The 24739-nt window shown below is 45.0% G+C and overlaps 1 protein-coding gene across 1 annotated transcript; it reads left to right on the top strand.

Annotated features, from left to right (window-relative positions):
• The first annotated feature begins 19 nt into the window (after window positions 1-19).
• Window positions 20-24134, top strand: CCDC43 (coiled-coil domain containing 43). Its single transcript, XM_073572857.1, has 5 exons — window positions 20-199; window positions 5577-5667; window positions 8212-8347; window positions 10505-10560; window positions 23618-24134. Exons 1-5 carry the CDS (start codon window positions 20-22, stop codon window positions 23803-23805), a joined length of 651 nt encoding a protein of 216 aa, XP_073428958.1. The 3' UTR covers window positions 23806-24134.
• The last annotated feature ends 605 nt before the right edge of the window (window positions 24135-24739 follow it).

Here is a 24739-nt window from a genome sequence, read left to right as displayed (position 1 = left end):
ACCCCAGCCCGGATGGAAGATGGCGGCGCCCAGCGAGCAGGTGGTGGCCGGTGATTTTGGGTCATGGCTGGACGAGCGGCTGGAGGCTCTGGGGATGGACCCGGAGGTGTACCCGGCCTACATTAAGGGGGTGCTGCGAGAGGAGGACAATGCCGAGGAGAGAGACGAGGCGCTAAGAGGCATCCTGTCCGCCTTCCTGGTGAGTGCAGGGCAGGATGGCTGTTACAGGTCGGAGCTCTGCCCGCTGGGACGGTAGTGTCTGGATTGGAATGCTGGGAGTTGTAGTGCCCGAGATTGGAAAGTAGCCGGGTAATGATCAGTGGGAGATCCCTGTGGGGTGGGGACAGCAACTAGTGCCGGAACCTGATCAGGAAGCGCTGGACCCCCGGCACTGCCACACGGAGAGGTCTGCTCAGGGGTCCTCACAACAACAGTCCTCAATAGCACAACAAGTACCAGCATTCATTGTGAGTGAGGCCCCCCACACACAATGCCACACGGAGAGGTCTGCTCAGTGGGTCCTCCCAAGAACTGTCCTCAGTACCACTACAAGTACCAGCATTCATTGTAAGCCCCCCCCCCACACACAATGCCACACGGAGAGGTCTGTCCCCAATAGCACTACAAGTACCAGCATTCATTGTAAGCCCCCCCCCCCACACACAATGCCACACGGAGAGGTCTGTCCCCAATAGCACTACAAGTACCAGCATTCATTGTGAGCCCCCCCCACACACACAATGCCACACGGAGATGTCTGTCCCCAATAGCACTACAAGTACCAGCATTCATTGTGAGCCCCCCCACACACACACAATGCCACACGGAGATGTCTGTCCCCAATAGCACTACAAGTACCAGCATTCATTGTGAGCCCCCCCACACACACACAATGCCACACGGAGATGTCTGTCCCCAATAGCACTACAAGTACCAGCATTCATTGTGAGTGAGGCCCCCCACACACAATGCCACACGGAGAGGTCTGCTCAGTGGGTCCTCCCAAGAACTGTCCTCAGTACCACTACAAGTACCAGCATTCATTGTAAGCCCCCCCCCCCCACACACAATGCCACACGGAGAGGTCTGTCCCCAATAGCACTACAAGTACCAGCATTCATTGTGAGTGAGGCCCCCCACACACAATGCCACACGGAGAGGTCTGCTCAGTGGGTCCTCCCAAGAACTGTCCTCAGTACCACTACAAGTACCAGCATTCATTGTAAGCCCCCCCCCCACACACAATGCCACACGGAGAGGTCTGTCCCCAATAGCACTACAAGTACCAGCATTCATTGTGAGCCCCCCACACACACACAATGCCACACGGAGATGTCTGTCCCCAATAGCACTACAAGTACCAGCATTCATTGTGAGTGAGGCCCCCCACACACAATGCCACACGGAGAGGTCTGCTCAGTGGGTCCTCCCAAGAACTGTCCTCAGTACCACTACAAGTACCAGCATTCATTGTGAGCCCCCCCACACACACACAATGCCACACGGAGATGTCTGTCCCCAATAGCACTACAAGTACCAGCATTCATTGTGAGCCCCCCCACACACACACAATGCCACATGGAGATGTCTGTCCCCAATAGCACTACAAGTACCAGCATTCATTGTGAGCCCCCCCACACACACAATGCCACACGGAGAGGTCTGCTCAGGGGGTCCTCACAACAACTGTCCCCAATAGCACTAAAAGTACCAGCATTCATTGTAAGCCCCCCCCCCCACACACAATGCCACATGGAGAGGTCTGTCCCCAATAGCACTACAAGTACCAGCATTCATTGTGAGCCCCCCCCCCACACACACACACAATGCCACACGGAGATGTCTGCTCAGGGGGTCCTCACAACAACTGTCCCCAATAGCACTAAAAGTACCAGCATTCATTGTGAGTGAGGCCCCCCACACACACTGCCACACGGAGAGGTCTGCTTAGGGGAACCTCCCAAGAACTGTCCTCGGTAGCACTACAAGTACAAGCATTCATTGTGAGCTCCCCCGTCACTGCCCCATGGAGAGGTCTGCTCAGGGGGTCTTCCCCAAGAACTGTCCTCAGTAGCACTACAAGTACAAGCATTCATTGTTAGCCCCCCCACACACACAATGCCACATGGAGAGGTCTGCTCAGGGGGTCCTCCCAAGAACTGTCCTCAGTAGCACTACAAGTACCAGCATTCATTGTTCTGTCTGAAAGTTCTGAGTGTGGCGGATAATCGGCCTTGTTGGGAGATAGTCAGGAGAAGTTTTGGAGGCGATTGGGTGACAAATGTAAAGATGTGGAGGAGGAGGTCTTGTGGGGACCGGATATTACATGTTGTAAGATATCGGGAGATTAGAGATATATGGAGGAGACAGATTATGGACGTTTTAGTGATTTGAGCTGAGTACGTTGGGAAATAGGGAGCCAATGAAGGGATTTGCGGAGACGAGAAGTGAAGGAATAGCGAGGAGAAAGGTGGCGTTAGGCTACATTCTCACAGAGTATTTGATTTTTTTTTTATGCTGCGTATCTTGTTTGTTAAAATGCAAGTAACCTATTTTACTTAATGGGTGCAGAAAATCTGCAATATCAAAAACTTCCCAAAAGCTCATTGTGTGAACGTAGCGGTGCGAGAGTGTTAGCAGCGGGGCCACAGAGCAGGATATTGCAGTAGTCGAGGCGGGAGATGATGAGGGCATGCACTAACATTTTAGTAGTTTGAAGAAAGACGGTATCCTGGAAATATTTTTCATCTGCATATTCACCTACTGGGAATATCCCCTAAAAATTTGGCCACTTGTTCAATCCAAGGGTATGTGCACACATTAAGGGTAGATGCACACGGTCAGTAAACGCTGCGGGTTGGACGCTGCGTACTTGCACAGCGGTCAACCCGCAGCATCCAGATGTTACAGCATAGAGGATGAAATTTCTTGAAATCCCATGCCCACTATGTGTCCACAGACGCCCATGGCTCACTCGTGGAGACAGACACGCGGCGCGTCTTTCCAGATGCAAGCCTGTGCAATGTATAGGACGCGGTGAATCCGCACGGTTCAATGAACACATGCAGAATCACCTGCGTTCAATAGCCGGCAGCGCTGCCAATTCCTGAACGTCTGCACATACCCTAAGTTTTTGCTGAAGACATTTCTGCATCAAAACCGGGTCTCTTGGCAGGAGAAACGCTGCATAAAAATCACTGAAAGAATTTATTTTACCGTTAATTCCACAGCGCTTTACACACATGATCATGATCCGGATCTGAAACTGCTTCACATACGACATGTACAAATAACCCAAAGGTGACCGTTTAGCTTGTACTGGGTTTGTGCCCATACCAAGTTTTTTTTTTTTTTTTCAGGTTTCTATTCATGGGACTGCTTGAGGCTGAACTTGCGCAATGGTCACTGGCGCGGCTATAAATGCTTAATCTTTAACTGAGCAATGATGTGAAACTGGACAGATGAGATTCACTTTATAGAAATTCAATGAAATTTCTTGGGTACGTCCTTAAAGGGGTTGGCACAGAAAATCAAATGATCATCTCTCCATTGGATCTGTCCTGTAATGATCACACTGTTGATACCTGCACTGTAAGGAGCAATGCACCAATGTGATCGTCCTATGACAGATTCTCAGCCTCCACAAGGGCCCTACAGTCATGGCCAAAAGTTTAGAGAATGACACAAATATTAATTTTTACAAAGTCTACTGCTTCAGTTTTTCTAATGGCAATTTGCATATACTACAGAATGTTATAAAGAGTGATCAGCTTAACAGCAATTACTTGCAAAGTCAATATTTGCCTAGAAAATTAACTTTATCCCCCAAAACACATTTCAACATCATTGCAACCCTGCCTAAAAAGGACCAGCTAACATCGTTTCAGTGATTGCTCCATTAACACAGGTGTGGGTGTTGATGAGGACAGGGCTGGAGATCAATCTGTCATGATTAAGTAAGAATGACACCACTGAACACTTTAAAAGGAGGCTGGTGCTTGGCATCATTGTTTCTCTTCTGTTAACCATGGTTATCTCTAAAGAAACACGTGCAGTCATCATTGCACTGCACAAAAATGGCCTAACAGGGAAGAGTATCGCAGCTAGAAAGATTGCACCTCAGTCAACAATCTATCGCATCATCAAGAACTTCAAGGAGAGAGGTTCCCTTGTTGCCAAAAATGCTCCAGGGCGCCCAGCAAGCGCCAGGACCGTCTCTTAAAAGTGTTTCAGCTGCGGGATCGGGCTACCAGCAGTGCAGAGCTTGCTCAGGAATGGCAGCAGGCAGGTGTGAGTGCATCTGCACGCACTGTGAGGCAGAGACTCTTGGAGCAAGGCCTGGTCTCAAGGAGGGCAGCAAAGAAGCCACTTCTCTCCAGAAAAAACATCATGGACAGACTGATATTCTGCAAGAGGTACAGGGAGTGGACTGCTGAGGACTGGTGTAAAGTCATTTTCTCTGATGAATCCCCTTTTCAATTGTTTGGGACATCTGGAAAACGGCTTATTCGGAGAAGACCAGGTGAGCGCTACCACCAGTTTTGTCTCATGCCAACTGTCAAGCATCCTGAAACCATTCATGTGTGGGGTTGCTTCTCAGCCAAGGGAATGGGCTCTCTCTGTCTTGCCTAAAAACACAGCCATGAATAAAGAATGGTACCAGAATGTCCTCCAAGAGCAACTTCTCCCAACCGTCCAAGAGCAGTTTGGCGATCAACAATGCCTTTTTCAACATGATGGAGCACCTTGCCATAAAGCAAAGGTGATAACTAAATGGCTCAGGGAACAAAACATAGAGATTTTGGGACCATGGCCTGGAAACTCCCAAGATCTTAATCCCATTGAGAACTTGTGGTCAATCATCAAGAGACGGGTGGACAAACAAAAACCTTCAAATTCAGACAAAATAAAAGCATTGATTTTGCAAGAATGGACTGCTATCAGTCAGGATTTGATCCAGAAGTTGATAGAGAGCATGCCAGGGAGAATTGCAGAGGTCCTGAAGAAGGGTCAACACTGCAAATATTGACTTGCTGCATTAACTCATTCTGTCAATATAACCTTTTGTTACTCATAATATGATTGCAATTATATTTCTGTATGTGATAAAAAATCTGACACACACAAAAACCAGAGGGCAGCAGATCATGTGAAAATATAATATTTTTGTCATTCTCTAAACTTTTGGCCATGACTGTACTGCTCAAGCAGATGATCTAGGAAGCCATCCTATTCTCATGTTACAGCAGTCATCCTGGTGGAGGAACAGTGGGCACGTTCACACAGGCAGTGATCAGGAATGAGTGTTCCTATGAGCATTCCTTCTGTTGAGAATTGGCACGTTACAGGGATTGTTTTTTTCAAATGAAGGTTCCCAGCCACCGACAGGCAAGTTTGTTTTTTCTTTTTTTTTAAAGCCGTGTTCACATGTGGCAGATGTGTTGCAGAGGTGTCTGCTGCTCTCCCTTTAATCTGAGTGGGGATTGCAGAAATAAAGTGAGTGCCATTCTATACCAGACGTTTTCCTTTTCGACAGCTGGACATTACTCTGACAATATTGGCTTTTCATATATCAGGAAGAAGACTCCATAGAAGATGTCTGTCTAGAGATAGTCACCAAGTGGTGTGAAGCCGAGAAGGCATCCAGCGTCCAGGCTAAAGCAGATGGTAACCGTCCATACATACAACACACTTTTTTAGTAACGTTCGTCTGAACCCTTCCTCCGACCATACATACCAGTGGCCAAGCGTGCATGTAATCTTAGTGGTGGAGGGCGTGAAGAGCTTCTGGTAGCTCATCTCCTGCTGGACCAAAAGGATCAGGCGTCAAAATTCAACATGCCTGACCCATCTTTCCCTTGACATGATTAGGGGTACTATATTCAATAGGCCACTATAATTAAATTAGATGGTTAAATAATTAAGCTGAAGGGACGGTTCAGATTTGAGATACTGATGACCCATTTTTATGCCGGGATTGTTCATCTCCTATTGAAGTGAATAGGAGCTCAGCTACTTTGCTCCTTCCGATAGGTCTGCAATATGAGAAGCCAGGCCAACCCATTTGGTTGCATTCCCACCAGGTGCAAATGCAGCGGATTTTCCAGATGGAAAATCTCCTTTTTTACTATACTAGCGCTTTAAATGTGCTACTTTGCCAGAAGCATCAATTAACCAAGAATTTCTGCAATATCTCAATTTATGTGGCTGATTTCATCCTTTGCATTGCAAAGAGTGAAATGTATAACCTTTTTTCATTTTTTTTTTTTTACTTACTGATCAGCCTTTGTCAAGTTATGAGTCATTGCAAAATATTCAATTACATTCATTTTCTTCCCTTTCTCCCAAACAGTATGCTTAAAATACTGTTTTAACTGCCTAGTTCACACTCCTTTGAACTGCTACGCTAGCAAGAGTCCGCACTCAAACGCTGTTTTACAAACGCTCTGCTCCTTTTCCCCGTAGTCAGGCAGTAAGTGTATGTTCAGACATTGCGTTTTTGTACCTGCAGGCAAAACCTGCTTTCTTGGCAGTGCAGAAGCTACTTACAAAGAGCAGGTTTTTCTGCGTATTTGTTGTCTCTTGTGCATGCTGATAAAAGTTTGGTGCCCCTCCAAAAAAATCACTTACATGATCACGTCAAGAGTTGAAATATCTTGTGGGAACTTACCACAAATCTCCTCGGCTAAACCACACAAGATTGAAATACCGCATAATAAAATTATAATAGAGCGTAATGTCATAACTGCATTCAGAAATGTTGGCATGGGGTTGAATTCTTTGATATATTTTTATCCTGCAGTTTGGTTATGGAGGAAAGGGGATCACTGGCAGTACCAATATGTAGAGCAGGGATGGGGAACCTCAGGCCCCAGGGCCATTTATGGCCCTTGATGACCTTTTATCAGGCCCTCGGGCAGATTCTCAGGGACTGCATTCTTGGGCAGGGAGCTGTATTTTGATTGCCACAAACTCATTGATTTCTTCTTGCTCTGTTAGCACACACACCAATGTTCACTAATGAACACTGAAGGGCATGCAGTGAAAGATTACATCCTGACACCAGTGCCAGAGTCAGGATGTAACTTGTGGGTGGAGCTTGTACGGCCCCCGAAGGATGGTATAAATATCCAAATGGCCCTTGGCAGGAAAATGATTCCCCACCCCTGATGTAGAGGATGCATTAAAGCTACGGTCTTAAAATGCACCAGATCTATCACTGTGGTTCATGCTGTTTGATACATTTGGTGCAAATTTAGAATTTTTACACCACCTATTGATTGGCGTATTTTGATCTTAGTTATACCAAGCTGTGTCTTAGTTTTTGGTGCACGGTATCCGATTAGGCTACACCCTTTTACCCACCTTGTCAAGTTAGGTGTCAAAAAGCATGTATAAAACAAGTAAGACATGTGGTGTAAGATATGTAATTTTTTTTAATGCAAATTAAGCCAGACTTCTTGCACATGTAACTTAGTAAATTGGCTTATTTTTTTAGAAACACCTACTGAAATGTCATTGAACACCGTCATTTATCACACCACTGCTAGTCCCTCCAAGCCGCTTAGTAAATCATCCCTTTTGCCTCACTGTCTGTGGGTCTTTTAGTGATGCTGTCCCAAAGGCCCAGATGCAACGCCTGTTGAATTTAGTGGTGTAAGGCTAGGTTCACATCGCGTTAGTGCCATCCGTTTAACGGATCCGCTAACACTGATGGCCAAAAGCGACTTTTTTCTGCAATCACGTTAATTCATGCGCTAACGCAAGGTACCCTTGCGTCTGCATGCGTTAGTAATGGAGGTCTATGCACAGTGAACGCATCCGTTCGCTGTTAGACCTAACGTACCCAACAACACGGTAGACCGTGTTGGAAGGGGCATCAAAGTAATGGAACATCGCTAACGCATGCCGAATTTGACATGCGTTAGGATGCGTTACGATAATGGCTGGCAATGGGTGCATTAATGCATCCGGTACATAGCGTTAGTGCCGCTTAGTAACGGATGCGTTAAATGGATGGCACCTAACACGGTGTGAACCCAGCCTTACATGCATCAACAGACCGGATGCTGAAGCACCTGTGTAATGCCCCAAACTTCCCACCACTGAGATGCCCTAGGAGTTCTAAGTACATTCTGGATTTTCTTTAATTGTATAATAAAATACATTTTATCCTGTTCGTCTTATGGTTTCTTTTGTCTTTCGGTTTAGATGACGTGGAAGCTCTCACCAGCATGATAGAAAAACAGGCACAAATTGTGGTAAAGCCCAAGGAGGTGTCAGAAGTAGAGCAACAGAGAAAGGCTGCTCTCCTGGCACAGTATGCCAATGTTACAGATGATGAAGCATATCCTTTACTCTTACCGCACCAAATGACTGACTGGCTGGCAGGGTCAGGTTTTTTTCACGGATGAAACACGCACCTATTATAATATATGCTGCTGTTCACATGTCCATGTTTTTACACTGAGCCTGTGTCTGTGCAAACTACACGGAGATGTATCCATTTCTTTTGCGGCAGCAGACAACAAGGGCATACAAGTCTATGGGTCAGCGAAAAACAAACAATTAACATGGCGAAGGATAGAAGAAGCTTTATAGTTTATCCATGAAAACCCACTAATGATAAAAATGGGCACATGATGACACACAACGGTACCATTTTTTCACATTTTGCTTGAACACTGACATGTGAATGAGGCTTTGGTTAAAAAAAACAGTGACCATTGGGGGTCCTCACTGCTGGACATTGATGTATCCAATCAACTTATGTCAGTATTAGGAAAACTTTATTACCGTATATACTCGTGTATAAGCCAGACCCCCCCCCCAATTTTGCCACAAAAACTGGGAAAACTTATTGACTCATGTATAAGCTGAGGGTGGTGCTGCACAAGGGTTAATGGTGGTCCAAAAAGATGCTCCATAGATAAATACCCCCATGGAATGCTGCAAAAGGGTTAATGGTGGCCCAACAAGATGCTCCAAGGATAAATATCCCCATATATTGCTGCACAAGGGTTAATGGTGGCCCAAGTAGATGCTCCATACATAAATGCCCCCCATATATTGCTGCACAAGGGTTAATGGTGGCCCAAGTAGATGCTCCATACATAAATACCCCCCATATATTGTTGCACAAGGGTTAATGGTGGCCCAAGTAGATGCTCCATACATAAATACCCCCCATATATTGCTGCACAAGGGTTGATGGTGGCCCAAGTAGATGCTCCATACATAAATACCCCCCATATATTGCTGCACAAGGGTTAATGGTGGCCAAAGTAGATGCCAGATACATAAATACCCCCCATATATTGCTGCACAAGGGTTGCAGTAAAAAAAAAAAAAGACATACTCACCTCTCCATCGCTGGGGGCCAGGTGCCGGTGTTGCTGCTGGCTCAGGCCCCCGGCACTGGCTATATTTACCGTTCCCATCGCTGTTTTTTCCGTGTCCTGTGCAGTGACGTTAGCAGAGGGCGTGCACTGACTACGTCATCGTGCCCTCCGCTAAATGTCACAGCCAGAGGACCCAGAGACAGCGATGGAACGGGGAGCGGTAAGTATTGCTGTGCTCCCCTGTCATGCTCACACCGCCCTCCTGGCGCCCGGTCTCTTCATCCCCTGCTTCCAGCATATCATCGGCGTCTCAGGCTGTTCCTGCATTCAGCGGTCATGTGGTACCGCTCACTAAATATGCGCATATTCATGAGTTTAATGAGCGGTACCACGTGACCGCTGAATGCTGGAACACTGAGATCATGGGGGAAGCGGGGCTGCAGAGACCGTGCCACGAGGGGGGAGTATGGTCTCTGACACCCCCCCCGTATATGACTCGCGTATAAGCTGGGGGGGGGGGGGGAGACGACTCTCAGCCCCAAAAAATGGGCTGAAAATCTCGGCTTATACACTGGTATATACGATATATAAATTATAGCAAATATTAGGTAAGCTAATGTCAATCAGGTGTTTTGGACATTAAAGTGATCAGCCACTTTCTCTTGTTGGTGCAGCTTTCCTCACAGACTCTCCTGCACCTCAGCCCATACAATGGCCGCTGGTGGAGGAGCAGTGACCAGACCTGTCCATCACTCTCCTCAAATTGTAAAGCACCTCCCATGGGAAAGCTGCTTTTTTTTATTGGAGGAGGCTGATGGACAGGTCTGGTCACATGCTCCATAGAAGCCATTGTATGGACAGAAGTGCTGGTCAGTGTATGAAGAAAGCTGCACTAGTAAGAGAAAGTAGCTGACCTCTTTAATAGTAGTAAGTATTTGTCTTTATAAACTGGATAGTTACACAAGCCATAGCTTGAATGATAATGTCCGCAACCAGTAACTTACCAGCTTTGTTGACCGTTTTCACATACATTCAGATTATTTTACCCTGTAAATGGTCAAGCAGCTTACCCAGGGTCCTGAAAATTGTTTTGCTCATTTCTAATTGTATTCTTTTCTAGTTTAACTCTTTGTTATCAGTGTTTTTCCCTTAACTATTGATACTGCAGATGAAGATGAGGACGCTGCCAGTGCTGCTGCCGTCCAGAGCAATGAAAGATGTATCCTGGTTTTATATAGAAATGGCAATTACTGTGATAATCTAACAAGAACTGAATAATTGCTTCATATGGTCATTCCCTGGTAGCAGAGGAGAGAGTTACATGCTTCCTACCGTTTTATAACATTCACCTCTAAAATATTGATTGGAATTTTGCCATAGCACGTATGGTTTGCTCCCTCGGTGCCTGTGCTGTAAGATGAAACCTTTTCACATCAATCTGAATGTATGATGTTATCTTACTAAATGCACTGATGATCTACCTTCTTTCTAGAGAAAACAATATATTGCAATTTTGTTGGTGGACACATTTTGGCATTGGCTATAATTCTTCACCAATGTGCCCTCTAAAGAAAAGTGTGTAGATGGACATTTCATAGGCTTAACCTCCTTAACCTCTGGAGGTATTTTTGGTTTTGCATTTTCGTTTTTTTGCTCCCCTTCTTCCCAGAGCCATAACTTTTTTTTATTTTTCCGTCAATATGGCCATGTGAGGGCTTCCGTTTTTTTGTTTTTTTTTGCGGGACGAGTTGTACTTTTGAACGACACCATTGGTTGTACCATGTCATGTACGAAAAAACAGGAAAAAAAATCTAAGTGCGGTGAAATTGCAAAAAAAAGTGCAATCCCACACTTGTTTTTTGTTTGGCTTTTTTGTTAGGTTTACTAAATGCTAAAACTTACCTGCCATTATGATTCTCCAGGTCATTACGAGTTCATTGATACCAAACATGTCTAGGTTCTTTTTTATCTAAGTGGTGAAAAAAATTCCGAAATTTGTTAAAAATAAAAAAATTGCGCCATTTTCCGAGACCCGTAGCGTCTCCATTTTTCGTGATCTGGGGTTGGGTGAGGGCTTATATTTTGCACGCCGAGCTGACTTTTTTTAATGATACCATTTTGATGTACATACGATTTTTTGATCGCCCGTTATTGCATTTTAATGCAATATCGCGGCAACCAACAAAAACGTAACTCTTGCGTTTTGACTTTATTTCTCGCTAGGCCGTTTAGCGATCAGGTTAATTCGGGCGATTGTGAACACAGCGATACCAAATGTGTTTTTTTTTTTTTTTTTCTTTTATTGTTATTTTGAATGAGACGAAAGGGGAGGTTATTTGAACTTTAATATTTTTAAAAACTTTTTTTTTTTTTTTACTTTTGGCATCCTTCAATAGTCTCCATAGGAGACTAGAAGCTGCCATGACCCAATTGGCTCTGCTACGTACAGGTGATGATCAGATCGCCTGTATGTATTACAGTTACTCACTTGCTATGAGCGCTGACATTGACAACCATAGAGCTCTCCAGACCTCCGGTTGTCATGCCAACCAACCGGTGACCTGCGATCACGTTTCGTGGGCCACCAGTGGACAAATTTCCGTCGTGATTGTCTGAAGCGCTTGTTAAATGCCGCAGTCAGTGTTTGACAGCAGCATTTAACGGGTTAATAGTCACAGGTGGATCTAAATTCCACCCGTGACTGTTCTGGGCACCTGTCAGCTGTACAAAACAGCTGAACTGTACCGGGAAAGATGTGGGCTCACCGCTAGAGCCCACATCAAAGGGACGGAATCCGACATCAGCATAAATGTACGCCCAATGTCAGAAAGGAGTTTTCTCACAAACAAGTTTTAATTTTAATCAATAAGTCTTGGAATAATTTCCACAACTTGATGTTAAAAAAAAAAAAAAAAAGTTCCTGTCCTGAAATCTGTGTAATAATGGCTGTGTCTGACCTTGCAGGAACATGGGTAGAGGGGGAAGCAAGAGAGTATACAGACACAGCATGGTATCACAGCTGATTCTTTCTGTGAGATAAAACATTTCCCTGCGTGTTTTTTTTTTTTTTTTTTTAAGTGTTTTACCTCAAAGTATCAGCTGCCATCCCGTGCTGTGCTATATGTATCCTCTCTTTTGTGTCCTCCCCTGCCCAGGAGCTGTGGTATGAGCAGACCATGTCCCTATATGGTCAGACCCAGCCATTACACAGTACACAGCAGGGGCACATTTATTATTTCAGCACAGGAACATTTTATTTAAACACATCCAATTGTGGAAGTTATCATTATTCGAAAATCTATTGATTAATTGTTCATGAGACAAACATTAAGTGAGCTAACAATATAGGTTGTAATCACACGTAGTTTTTGCGCAGATTTCAGGACTGGATTCAAAAGTAATGAGAGTATTTTTTTTCAAGCAAGGTGAGTAGTCTTTTTTTTTTTTTTGCTGAGACACAGCACGTATTGTTCTGTCCCCACATGAGGCAAATGGAGGTATAGTTGATTGTATGCAGCAAGATGATTCAGCAAATTGTGGTAAAAAAACTGATGCCTTCCACAGCCTGGTAAGCGTGTCTCTCCTGGGTGAAAAAGAAACTAGTAATGGCCACCGGTAGGAAGAGGAGGAGTCACGTGACCTGGAAGTGGGAGGCTTGTACTAGAATTAATTAGCTGCCGTCTGCTATACAGAAAAGGACAGTAGGTGGCAGCAGACCAAATGCAAAACTGAATACAAAGAAAGGTAACATAACAATTATATAAGCATACAATCATAACCTTAGATGGAACAGCACACTCCCCGTCTGAAATTCCGTAAGGGATTTCACTATATTAATGTTTTTTGTTTAAGTAAAGTTCAATAACCTAGAAAGGAAACACAAATATGCATGCAATAATAACTTCAAAATGAGGTAGATGACAGTTCCTGAGACAATCCAATGGTACCCATCTTCGGATCGGAGAAGCCGCACTAGGCCAAACTGTGTCCGACCCAACGGTAATCTAATGGACGAAATAGTAGAGCAGTGTTCTGTTCGTGGTTCATCCTACCGGAACGTCCTTGGTAGAGAGTGGTTTGTGGCAGACGTGCCAGCCGTGACGGTCTTTGTCTCCACATGAGTTGTGATAAGATCTCGCAATATGGACTAACCTTGCGATAGACTTGACGAGTCTCATCCAATTGGAGAAGCGTTCGAAGCGCTGGTAACCGAGGCTGGAGGTTGGTTTAGTGTTCGTCGCCAAGGCACTGACCTCAGAGCGGACTTCTGGATCGCCATCCGGATTCTTGATGTTGAAGACTTCCTGGAAACATTCACTTCCCTTCTGTTCCAACAGAAACTTAGGACCTGAAAGCCAAGAAGAGTTAGCAAAGGACCTTATAGACATAGGTCTAGTGGCATGGTCAGCTGGATTAAGTTCAGATGTGCTATAGTGCCATTGTTCAGGCTTGGAACACCTCCTTATTCTTTCGATGCAGTTACTAACGTACACGTAGAAGCGCCTTGTTTGGTTGTAGATGTAACCTAAGACAACCTTACTGTCACTGTAATATTGCACGTCATCTATGTTGGTGTCCATCTCGTGCTGTATAAAGTCTCCGAGTTCTACTGCAAGCACGGTTGCACAGAGTTCAAGCCTGGGAATAGTGTGATCAGGCTTGGGAGCCAACTTAGCCTTGCCGAAAACGAACCCAACGTGATCTTGATTGTCGGGACCCGTCACCTTCAAGTAGGCGACAGCTGCAATGGCTTCTGTGGATGCGTCTGAGAACACATGGCGTTCCGTCCTAGTGCTGGCTGCAAGTGAGGTTCTGGCGTAGCATCTTGGTAAATGGATTTCATCCAAGGCACACAAACACTGCTTCCAGGTTTCCCATTTTGGTTCCTTCTCAGGAGGGAGTGGGGCATCCCAGTCCTTGATTGTTTCAGAAAGCTGTCTCAGAAGGGATTTACCTTGTATGGTAATTGGTGCTACTAACTCCAGTGGGTCGTATAAGCTTTTCACCACTGACAGGACACCACGTTTAGTGAATGGTTTGTCTGCACAGTTGATTTGGAGACTGAAGGTATCGACTGACAGGTTCCACCTCAAGCCTAAGCTTCTCTGCACAGGCGGACAGTCTGGTCCCAGGTCTATGTCCTTGAATCCTGGTGCGTGGTCACTTGAATCAAAGGCTCTCATGACAACCAGGATGTTTGAAGCAATTTTGTGCAATCTAAGCTTAGCTTGGTTCAGCATATGGATTTTAATCCATCATCTACATAGAAGTCTTTCTCTACAAAGTCTCTGGCATCTGTTCCATATTCAGACTCTCCTTCTTGAGCGGTTCTCCGCAGGCCATAGGTTGCCACTGCGGGGGAAGGGCTGTTCCCGAATACGTGCACCCTCATGCGATACTCCACCATCTCTTTGCTGGGGTCACTGTCCTTGTACCATAGGAACCTCAGGAAATTCCTATGGTCTTCTCCGACTATGAAACAGTGGAACATCTGTTCAATGTCGGCGGTGATGGCAATGGGCTCTTTCCGGAACCTCATCATCACTCCTACTAGGTTGTTTGTAAGGTTAGGACCCGTGAGGAGGACATCGTTGAGAGATACGCCTTGATGTTTGGCGCTTGAATCAAAGACCACTCTAATTTGCTTATGTTTCCATGGGTGATATACTCCGAATGAGGGTAGTTACCAGCACTCCTCGTTTTCCTTTAAGGGAGGCGCTGGCTCCGCATGGTTATTCCGGAATATCTTGCTCATGAAGGTGACGATGTGTTCTTTCATCTCTGGTTTGTTGCTAAGTGTGCGCTGGAGAGAGTTGAATCTGGACAAGGCTTGTTCACGATTGTTTGGGAGTCTTACCCTGGTAGCTTGGAAGGGTAGGGGAAAATCCCAGTGATTAGTCTCGTCCTTAAGGAACTTGTTGTCCATTATCCTGACAAATTCCTTGTCTTCTATTGACGGGGCTACTTTGTTGTCATCCTTAGTTGTATGAAACATATTTATTAAGGTTGAAGGGAGACTTTAAGTCCATGTAGTTCAACCCATATCCTATCCTAACTTGCCCTAACATGTTGATCCAGAGGAAGGCAAAAAAAACCCATGTGGCAAACAGTAAGCTTCACATTGGGGAAAAAAATTCCTTCCCGACTCCACATACGGCAATCAGACTAGCTCCCTGGATCAACTCAATATTAAGGAAACTAGTGTATATACCCTGTAATATTTATACTTTTTCAAGAAAGGCATCCAGTCCCTTCTTAAATTTTAGTAGGGAATCACTCATTACAACATCATATGGCAGAGAGTTCCATAGTCCCACTGCTCTTACAGTAAAGAATCCGCATCTGTGAGTATGTTTAAACCTTCTTTCCTCCAGACGTAGAGGATGCCCCCTTGTCCCCGTCACAGGCCTAAGAGTAAAAAGATCATCAGAAAGGTCTTGGTATTGTCCCCGCATATATTTATACATTGTAATAAGATCACCCCTAAGCCTTCGATTCTCCAAACTAAATAACCCCAAGTGTAATAACCTGTCTTGGTATTGCAGACCCCCTAGTTCCCTAATAACCTTGGTCGCTCTTCTCTGCACCCGCTCCAGTTCAGCTATGTCTTTCTTATACACTGGAGACCAGAACTGTGCACAGTATTCTAAGTGTGGTCGCACTAGTGACTTATATAGAGGTAAAATTATGTTCTCCTCATGAGCATCTATGCCTCTTTTAATGCATCCCATTATTTTATTTGCCTTTGCAGCAGCTGCCTGACACTGGCCGCTAAATGTGAGTTTGTCGTCCACCCATACACCCAGGTCTTTTTCAGTGACTGTTTTGCCCAGTGTTTTACAATTAAGCACATAATTATGCATCTTGTTCGTTCTACCCAAGTGCATGACCTTACATTTATCCCCATTAAAGCTCATTTGCCATTTATCAGCCCAAGCTTCTAGTTTACATAAATCCTCCTGTAATATAAAATTGTCCTCCTCTGTATTGATTACCCTGCAGAGTTTAGTGTCATCTGCAAATATTGAAATTCTACTCTCTATGCCCCCTACAAGGTGATTAATAAATCTGTTAAAAAGAAGCGGGCCCAAAACTGACCCCTGTGGTACCCCACTGCTAACCGTGACCCAGTCCGAGTGTGCTCCATTAATAACTACTCTTTGTTTCCTATCCCTGAGCCAGCTCTTAACCCACCTACACATATTTTCCCCTATCCCCATTGTTCTCATTTTATGTATCAACCTTTTGTGTGGCACCGTATCAAAAGCTTTTGCAAAGTCCATGTACACCACGTCCACTGCATTCCCTTGGTCCAGACCGGAACTTACCTCTTCATAAAAGCTTATCAGATTAGTCTGACAGGAACGGTCCCTTGTAAACCCATGTTGATATTGGGTCATAAGGTTATTCTTCTCCAGATACTCCAGTATAGTATCTCTTAGAAAACCCTCCAGGATTTTACCCACAGTTGAGGTTAAACTTACTGGCCTATAATTTCCAAGTTCAGTTTTTGTTCCTTTTTTGAATATTGGCACCACATTTGCTATGCGCCAGTCCTGTGGTAGACCCTGTTATTATGGAATCTTTAAAGATTAAAAATAATGGTCTATCTATGACTGTGCTTAATTCCTGCAGTACTCGGGGGTGTATCCCATCCGGGTCCGGGGATTTGTCAATTTTAGTGATTTTTAGACGCCGCCGTACTTCCTGCTGGGTTAAGCAGGTGACATTTAATGGAGAATTTTTATCCCTGATCATGTTATCCGTCATGGGATTTTCTTGTGTAAATACTGTTGAAAAAAAGTCATTAAGCATATTGGCTTTTTCCTCATCCTCATCCACCATTTCACCCAGACTATTTTTAAGGGGACCAACGCTATCAAACACTGATCTTCCCAAGTTGTCTGCATAGTGAGAAGGAATGACATCAGGCAGCTGTACTGGATCTGGAGGCTTCTCCTTCACCTCATAGTGATGAGGGCATGGTTTGCAGAAAGTAGCTCGTCTGTCTCTGCGTACATAGGTCTTAAAGGAATCGACTCTTGTTCGGTCCAAGCACACATTTCCTATGATTACCCAACCCAAGTCGAGTCTCTGTGCGTAGGGGGAATAGTCGGGACCATTGCACTGTTGGCAGACCTTATGTATCCTTAAATTGTCTCTGCCGAGCAGAAGTAGGATTTCAGCATCTGGGTCCATAGGTGGGATAACACTGACTAGGTGCCTTAGGTGTGGTTGGTGGAACGCAGCTTCCGGGGTAGGGATCTCATCCCTTTGGTAGGGTATTTGATCGCATTCGATTAGCGTAGGTAGGGGTATTTCTACGCCTCCGTTGACAGAAGCAATGAAACCTTGTGCCCTCCTGCCGCTAGTCTCTATGCGGCCTGAGCAAGTGTTCAGAGTATATGGCATTGCTGGTCCCTTGATTCCAAAGGCTTCAAAGAACTTAGGTCCAGCTAGGGATCGATTGCTCTGATCGTCAATGATGGCATACATTTTTACTGCCTTCTCTGGATGCCCTTCTGGATAAACTCTGATTAGGCATATCCTGGCACAGCATTTATCACTTTGGCTCTCCCCACATACCTCTGAGCAGGAGACAGCCGTGGTAGAATTGGTGTTATTCTGTGGCTCCCCGCCATGGCTTGTAACTGGACTAGAGGTAACTGCGCCTGCTGGATCGCTGGTGGCTGAGGTTGGATGCAAAGCTGATGGGTGTTTGTCACTATGACACTCTTCACACTTAATGGCAAATTTACAGTCCTTGGCCATGTGTTCTAATGAGGCGCAGCACTTGAAACATACCCCAAGTTCGCTGAGGATTTTCTTGCGCTCCTGCATGGTTTTGGATCTGAAGCCTCTACATTTATTCAGTGAGTGCGGTTTTTTTATGAATGGGATACTCACGATTGAAAGACTTATCTCTCGATGGAATTAGTGTACTGTTTATCGGCAGTTACTGCAGGTGGTGGCAGGTTAGTCTTTCTGACACTTAGACTGCTCATCAAGTCCTTGCGTCTATGTGAGACTCTTTCATACCTTGATGAGGGTGTTGCTGGAGCTGCAGTGTTAGACTCCAGGAAGTCTAGGCTAGGGTCGTTCCTCATTTGGGCCTGTTCGTCGACAAACTTGCAGAACTGATCGAACGGAGGAAAGGTAACATCGTGATCTTTTGTACCTGGAAACGCATACTGCCCACTTCTCTTGCAGACTATGTGGCACCTTTGAGACGATTGGGTTCACCCCATGGACAGTGTCCAGGTAGCATAATCCAGACAGACGAGAGTCTCTTTTTGCAAGTTCCAGCTCCATAAGCAGATCACTTAAGCTTGTGGGCTTCCTTAAGGTTGATCCTTGAAACGTTCTGCAGTCTCTTGAATATGGCTTCAGCACTGCCATAGGTTCTTTCGAGTCTCAGCCAGGCTGCAGCAAGACCTGCTTCAGCTTGCCCCATGTAGACGGTCCAAAGACTCTTGATACGGTTTGTTGAGTCAGGACCCAACCATTTTACCATGAGGTCGAGCTCCTGTTCTGCAGATAGGTTGAGGTCAGCAATGGTGGCCTTGAAGGTTGCTTTCCAGGCTCTAGTTCTCTGCAGTCGTCAAACTTTGAGAGGCTGGTGCTGATTAGCTCTTTGCTCACCATAAACCTGGCTAACTCAGACATGTCCGATCCTTCACGCCTTGTTACCATGTTAGCTTGTGTTGCCTCTCGGGCGTATAAGCTGTGTGGCGTGGAAGGGTGAATTGTTCCCGGGTAGAATGATGTTGCTGCAGGGTTGACCTGTGGTTTAACCTCTGGAGATTTCGATGACTGCAGCTTGAACTGTGGAAATGGACTGGAGTGCATCTTGTGGTGATTGCTGCACCTGAGGAGACACATCATGGCGTTGGTCTTGGGTCTCTGCAGATGCTGTGGGTAACACTGGCACCATAAGTTGGGCTGACTTGGACGTTTCCACATTGTTGGGTTGAACGTCGCTGGAGAAGGTGTGTGCTGCAGATATGTTTCTGCACGTAATCACTGGTACGGACGGCTCTGGGTCCTCTTCTTCCAGTGGTGGTAGGCAAATCGGGTCGAGGTTTTGATTCAATGCTTGCTCACGTATTTTTACTTCAGCTAATGCGATAATTTTTTTTTTTTTTTCCCTCCATTTCTATTTGAAGAATCTTTGCCCGAACCTCTGCTTGTTTTCTTTTCTGTGTAGGAGCGTCTTAGTTTGGATCGCTCTGCGTTTAAACGGGCCTCTAGGATTCTGTCGCTGAGGGCTGAAGTTCTTGAGCAGGATGGTTTGTATGACCGAGCAGAGTGTCTGGATGAGCCTGACCTGTGAGATCCAGCTTCTTGCAGATAAGCGATACGGAGCTCCGCTTTATCTTTTGGCGTCTTGCACAGCGGCGTCCCTTTTTCTTTCTGTGGAATCCACTTTGCTTAATTCTGATGAGGCTTCAATATTAGTCTTTGTCCGCAAGGTACGATGCCTTCCTAAGTCTCTTGTATCTTCCGTGGGCCGTGTCTAGCCGTTTTATAGTGTCCTGTAGACTCACTGCATCATTTTTGTGGTGTTGGATGCTTGACATGAGGGAGGTGACTCGTTCCCATAGGTCATCCAGGTTGTCATTGAACTCATCCTTTGTACTGTGATAGTTTTCGACAGCCTTTATAGTTGGTTTGACAAAGCGTTTTGGTCGTGAGTCTTGGTCCCCCTCTTCATAATGGACAGTATCAGGTAGTATGTGCTCTGTTTCAGCAGTGGGAGACTGTGTAGGGTCTTTTTTGGCCATTTTGATTTAAGGTGCACTGTCTCTTTAAGAAACTGAACTTTTGAATTGGGGGCTTGAAATCGCAGTGCAGCTTAGTTAAGATGTCCTGACGAGATCCCCAATGTGTCTTTAGAGAATTGTGGGGTTTTGCAGTCCGACAATCTGCAGCAATGTTGTATAATATGCAATCTCTATGCACAATGCAGTCTGGGGTGACGCTGCAGAGCAGGGCTGCAGTATGTGAGCGGGCAGACGGGTTAGGATATAAGGGTGATTTATTTTTGCCGGGCTTCAAGGCAGTTTTTTGACTGTTCTGTCCCCACATGAGGCGAATGGAGGTATAGTTGATTGGGGCTGGGAGAGATTCCTACCTTCCGTTTCCTCAATGCAGAGCAGACCGGACCATTGTTGCTGTTTTGCTGTTCATGTGTCCGGAGTGATGATATACACCAGATATTGTGAAGTCTGGAATATTGTGTCCAGTTTTGGGCACCACATTTTAAAAAAGACATCAACAAACTGGAGCAAGTTCAGAAAAGAGCGACCAGAATGGTGACCGGTCTGCAAACCCTGTCTTATGAGGAAAGGTTGCAGGATTTGGGAATGTTTAGTTTGCAAAAGAGAAGACTGAGAGGAGACGTAATAGCTGTCTACAAATATCTAAAGGGCTGTCACATTTTAGAAGGATCAACTTTATTCTCATTTGCACGAGGAAAGACTAGAAGCAATGGGATGAAACTGAATGGGAGGAGGCACAGATTAGATATTAGAAAAAACTTTTTGACAGTTAGAGTGATCAATGAGTGGAACAGGCTGCCACGAGAAGTGGTGAGTTCTCCTTCAATGGAAGTCTTCAAACAGAGGCTGGACAGACATCTGACTGGGATGATTTAGCGAATCCTGCTTTGAGCAGGGGGTTGGACCAGATGGCCCAGGAGGTCCCTTCCAACTCTACGATTCTATGATTCTTAAGTCCAGACTTGTTTATTGGAAACTTGGACATACAATGTATGATTGGTAATGCAGTATTTCTCCAGAAATGCAGGTGTAACAACCCAGGTGGTACAGCAAGATGTATGCAGCATGATGATTCAGCAAATTTTTAGCAAATTGTGGTAAAAAAAAACTGATGCCTTCCACAGCCTGGTAAGTGTGTCTCTCTCGGGTGAAAAAGAAACTAGTAATGGCCACCGGCAGGAAGAGAAGGAGTCACTGACCTGGAAGTGGGAGGCATGTACTAGAATTAATTACATGCTGTCTGCTATATAGAAAAGGACAGCAGGTGGCAGCAGACCAAATGCAAAACTGAATACAAAGAAAGGTAACATAACAATTATATAAGCATACAATCATAACCTTAGATGGAACAGCACAGGTATAAGGTGTCTTCTAGACAAAATTCCCTGGGAAAAGGTATTCTGATATTGTCTACTAGAGAGGAAAAAAAAAAAGCTCACTCTGCCACCTGTAACATAAATTAGTCTTTAAACATGATGTGGTGCTTTAGCCAAATCGTTGTTTCCTCGATGAAACCGTCATCTGTTGAGTGTTTTGGGGATTCTCCTCTGTATCAGCTGGATCTCCACAAGGGGGAATATTACCCCTCAACTTTATCCAGCCAACCTGTACCTTGCTCTGTACTGACAAGTTATAAGGAATCTGACCTCAAATCACCGGTCTAAATGGTTCTTATTTTTTTTGAAGGCCCTGGATTTCTGCCTTTTAAAGAGGACTTTTGCCTCCTAAACTGTACATTTCTACTGACCGTAGCAGGAATGTAGATAAAAACCTTTTTTTTTTTTTTATCATAGTTTAACTGGTATTTCACTTCCTTCAGCTCTATTTAGTTTCAACCCACTATCATGCTTTCCAAAGCCAAGTCCATAGGTAGGAAAAAGTAGACACCTACAGTTCTGACCTGAATTAAATGCCTATTGATCACGCTGACAATGCCTTTCTCCCTTTCAGTAATACTTGCCCTTTGGTCCTCAGCTGCTCGAGACGCTTCTCACACTGATGCTGCTGCCTGCCTCTACTCCCGGCACTTTATAACAGAAATTGTGTAATACTTACCGCCTCCCATGCACGACAGGCTGTGTGCCCACGTTGAGTGTTTTTATGCGTTTCCGCCGCGTTTTTGTGGCCTCGGAAACGCTTCCCATGCAATCCCATTTAATTCCGCAGTTGCTGTGTCAATGCTGTGGATTTTTCCGCTGCGAATTGCATAGCGGTAAAATCCGCAGCATGTCCATCCTTACTGCGAAATTGCCGCCATTGGATTGCATTGAAACACTCACTTTACGCATGTGGCTATGCCCACCATGCGTGAAGTGAGCGCATCATGTGCGGATGGTATCCAGGGTCTGGAGGAGAGGAGGCTCTCCTCCATGCCCTGGGTACCATATTCCTCTTAAAAATAGAAAATAAAAAATCAGGATATACTCACCTACTGTCGGCCCCCCGGAGCTCTCTCGCCTGTCAGTCACACTGCCAGCATCTTCCGTTCCCAGGGATGCATTGTGCGAATGACCTCTGATGACGTAGCAGTCTCGCTAGATGCTACGTCATCAGAGGTCATTGTCGCGAGGCATCCCTGGGAACAGAAGATGCTGGCAGCGTTGCTGAGGGGTGGGACGACTCCGGGAGCCACCAGAAGGTGAGTATATCCCTATTTTTTTAAATTACTTTTAACATCCTATCTTTTACTACTGCTGCTGCATAGGCAGCATCAATAGTAAAAAGTTGGTCACACTTGTCAAGCACTATGCTTGACAAGTGTGACCAACTTGTCAATCACTTTTCCAATCGATGCTTTAAATCGCTTGAAAAGCGCAAGCATTCTGCAAGCTAAAAACGCTTGTTTTACCTGTGACAGGGAGCTGCGGACATTTCTGCAGCATTTCTGCAACGTGGGCACTTCGGCCCGGAAATCCTTGCACTCTCTCAGAAATACATATCTCATCCTCCCTACTGTGAGCACTGCACTCAGGGATTTTCTGTGCAGGCGAATCACTGTGATCTCAGGTTTGCGTGCTGATGATATGCTCTCCCCACAGTCATCGCTAGGAATTATCTAAACAGCGATGACTATGCAGGGAGGAAGTGGGGAGAGCACCTTATCGGAGGTCACTGGAGTGGAAATCGCTGGCGTCTGCGCAGAAGATCCCTGAGCGCAGCGCCAATAGAAGGGAGGCTGAGTATGTATTTCTGAGGGAGTGCAGGGTGTAGGCACAGGATTCCGGGGCCATAACTGATAATGATTGGAGGAGGTAAGTATTACAATGAAGACAGGAGGCAGGGATTTCTTCCAGGCACCACATGCGCCGGAGCCTGAAAGAAATCATTAGCATAAGGAAATAAGATTTGTTAGCAACAAGGCCTAATATGAGGCATACAGGTAGGACTAGTGTAACATTTCTATTACTTGTATGCCCATATTAATAGGTCATATGTCCTGGGAGGTGACAGATTCTCTTTAAATATGATCATTGAGATTCTTTAACTGCAGTTCAGCTCTTTTCAAGAACACCAATCTGGAAGACCTTGTGAATGCCAGGAAACATGAACGAGATGCGTTGCGGGAGGCATCTCAAAAGAAGAAAGAGCAAGACAAGCAACAACGGGACAAAGACAAACAAGCCAAGCAGGATCGAAAAGAAAAGGAGAAGAAGCGCACACAAAAGGGAGAGCGCAAGCGATAATTCGCCTGTGTTACAGACTTTTCCACGGGCTGGGTGTATAAACTATGTGGATCATTTAAGACACAAGATTCTTCCACTGATGTTTCTAACTTCGAGAATAACTGGTGCAACCAATATAGCCTACTGCATAGAAGCCAAGTAACAACAGAACAGTGATGATATGGAACTGATATTCTCCTTCCCACCAAGATTGTGGTGCATGAACACTACGGTTTCTGTCTAAGACATGTTTAATAGTGGGGTTGTCTCCTTTGCACTGAAAATATATTTATACATTTGTAAATTAATTACAATAAATACTGCCCGGCAAGCCGACATTGGTAAAGATATGCCGTTGATGTGTTCTGTATAACATATGCCGATTTAATGTCTGCGAGAACATATTGTCTGTAAAACTTTTAATAGTTTTTTGTTAGCTAATAATGCTGTGGCAAAGTGATTGCAAGTAGCCAGTAAAGGATAAGCACACTATAGGTGAAATTTGTGAAAACTGTCTAGTAGAAAATGAAAACTCTGCTGTGACTGCAAAGTTTTTCTAATGGTGCTGAGCTCAATGATCGGCTGCAGTAGTGGAGCGACCTGTCAATTTAATACCACTGCTGCAGCCAAAACACTTGAGATCAGAGTAGTGGCACAGCCAGCACTAGACCCGGTTAGGGAGATTAATATCTGCTTTTGTTGTTTTACATGATTTTCAACGTATGATACTTTTCAAAAAGTGGAAAGCCCCTTTAAGCAGTTTGGTATCCAACATGCCTGATGTTTCTTTCTCCCAGGTCTCTGTACCAATTATGTAAAAATTGTCTGATACTGTCCAAACAAAATGGCCTTTTAGAAGGGCTGAATTCGGACTGTCACAAGCACTGATTGGCTATATTTAGGTCAATCGGCGCTTAGTAATTGGTCTGTTTACACAGGGTGACAAATACACAGA

The sequence above is a fragment of the Dendrobates tinctorius genome, unplaced genomic scaffold (genome assembly GCF_039654945.1).
Source record: "Dendrobates tinctorius isolate UK_male_01 unplaced genomic scaffold, ASM3965494v1 ptg000032l, whole genome shotgun sequence".
NCBI classification, from domain to species: Eukaryota; Metazoa; Chordata; class Amphibia; order Anura; family Dendrobatidae; genus Dendrobates; species Dendrobates tinctorius.
The sequence above is the reverse complement of the archived record's forward strand: the minus strand, read 5'-3'. Positions and strand labels throughout refer to the sequence as shown.

Coding starts and splice junctions, on each gene's coding strand:
- CCDC43 (XM_073572857.1), top strand. CDS start 20: ATGGCGGCGCCCAGCGAGCAGGTGGTGGCCGGTGATTTTGGGTCATGG. Junction 5,668..8,211: donor CGTCCAGGCTAAAGCAGATG/GTAACCGTCCAT, acceptor CTTTCGGTTTAG/ATGACGTGGAAGCTCTCACC. Junction 8,348..10,504: donor AATGTTACAGATGATGAAGC/ATATCCTTTACT, acceptor AACTATTGATAC/TGCAGATGAAGATGAGGACG.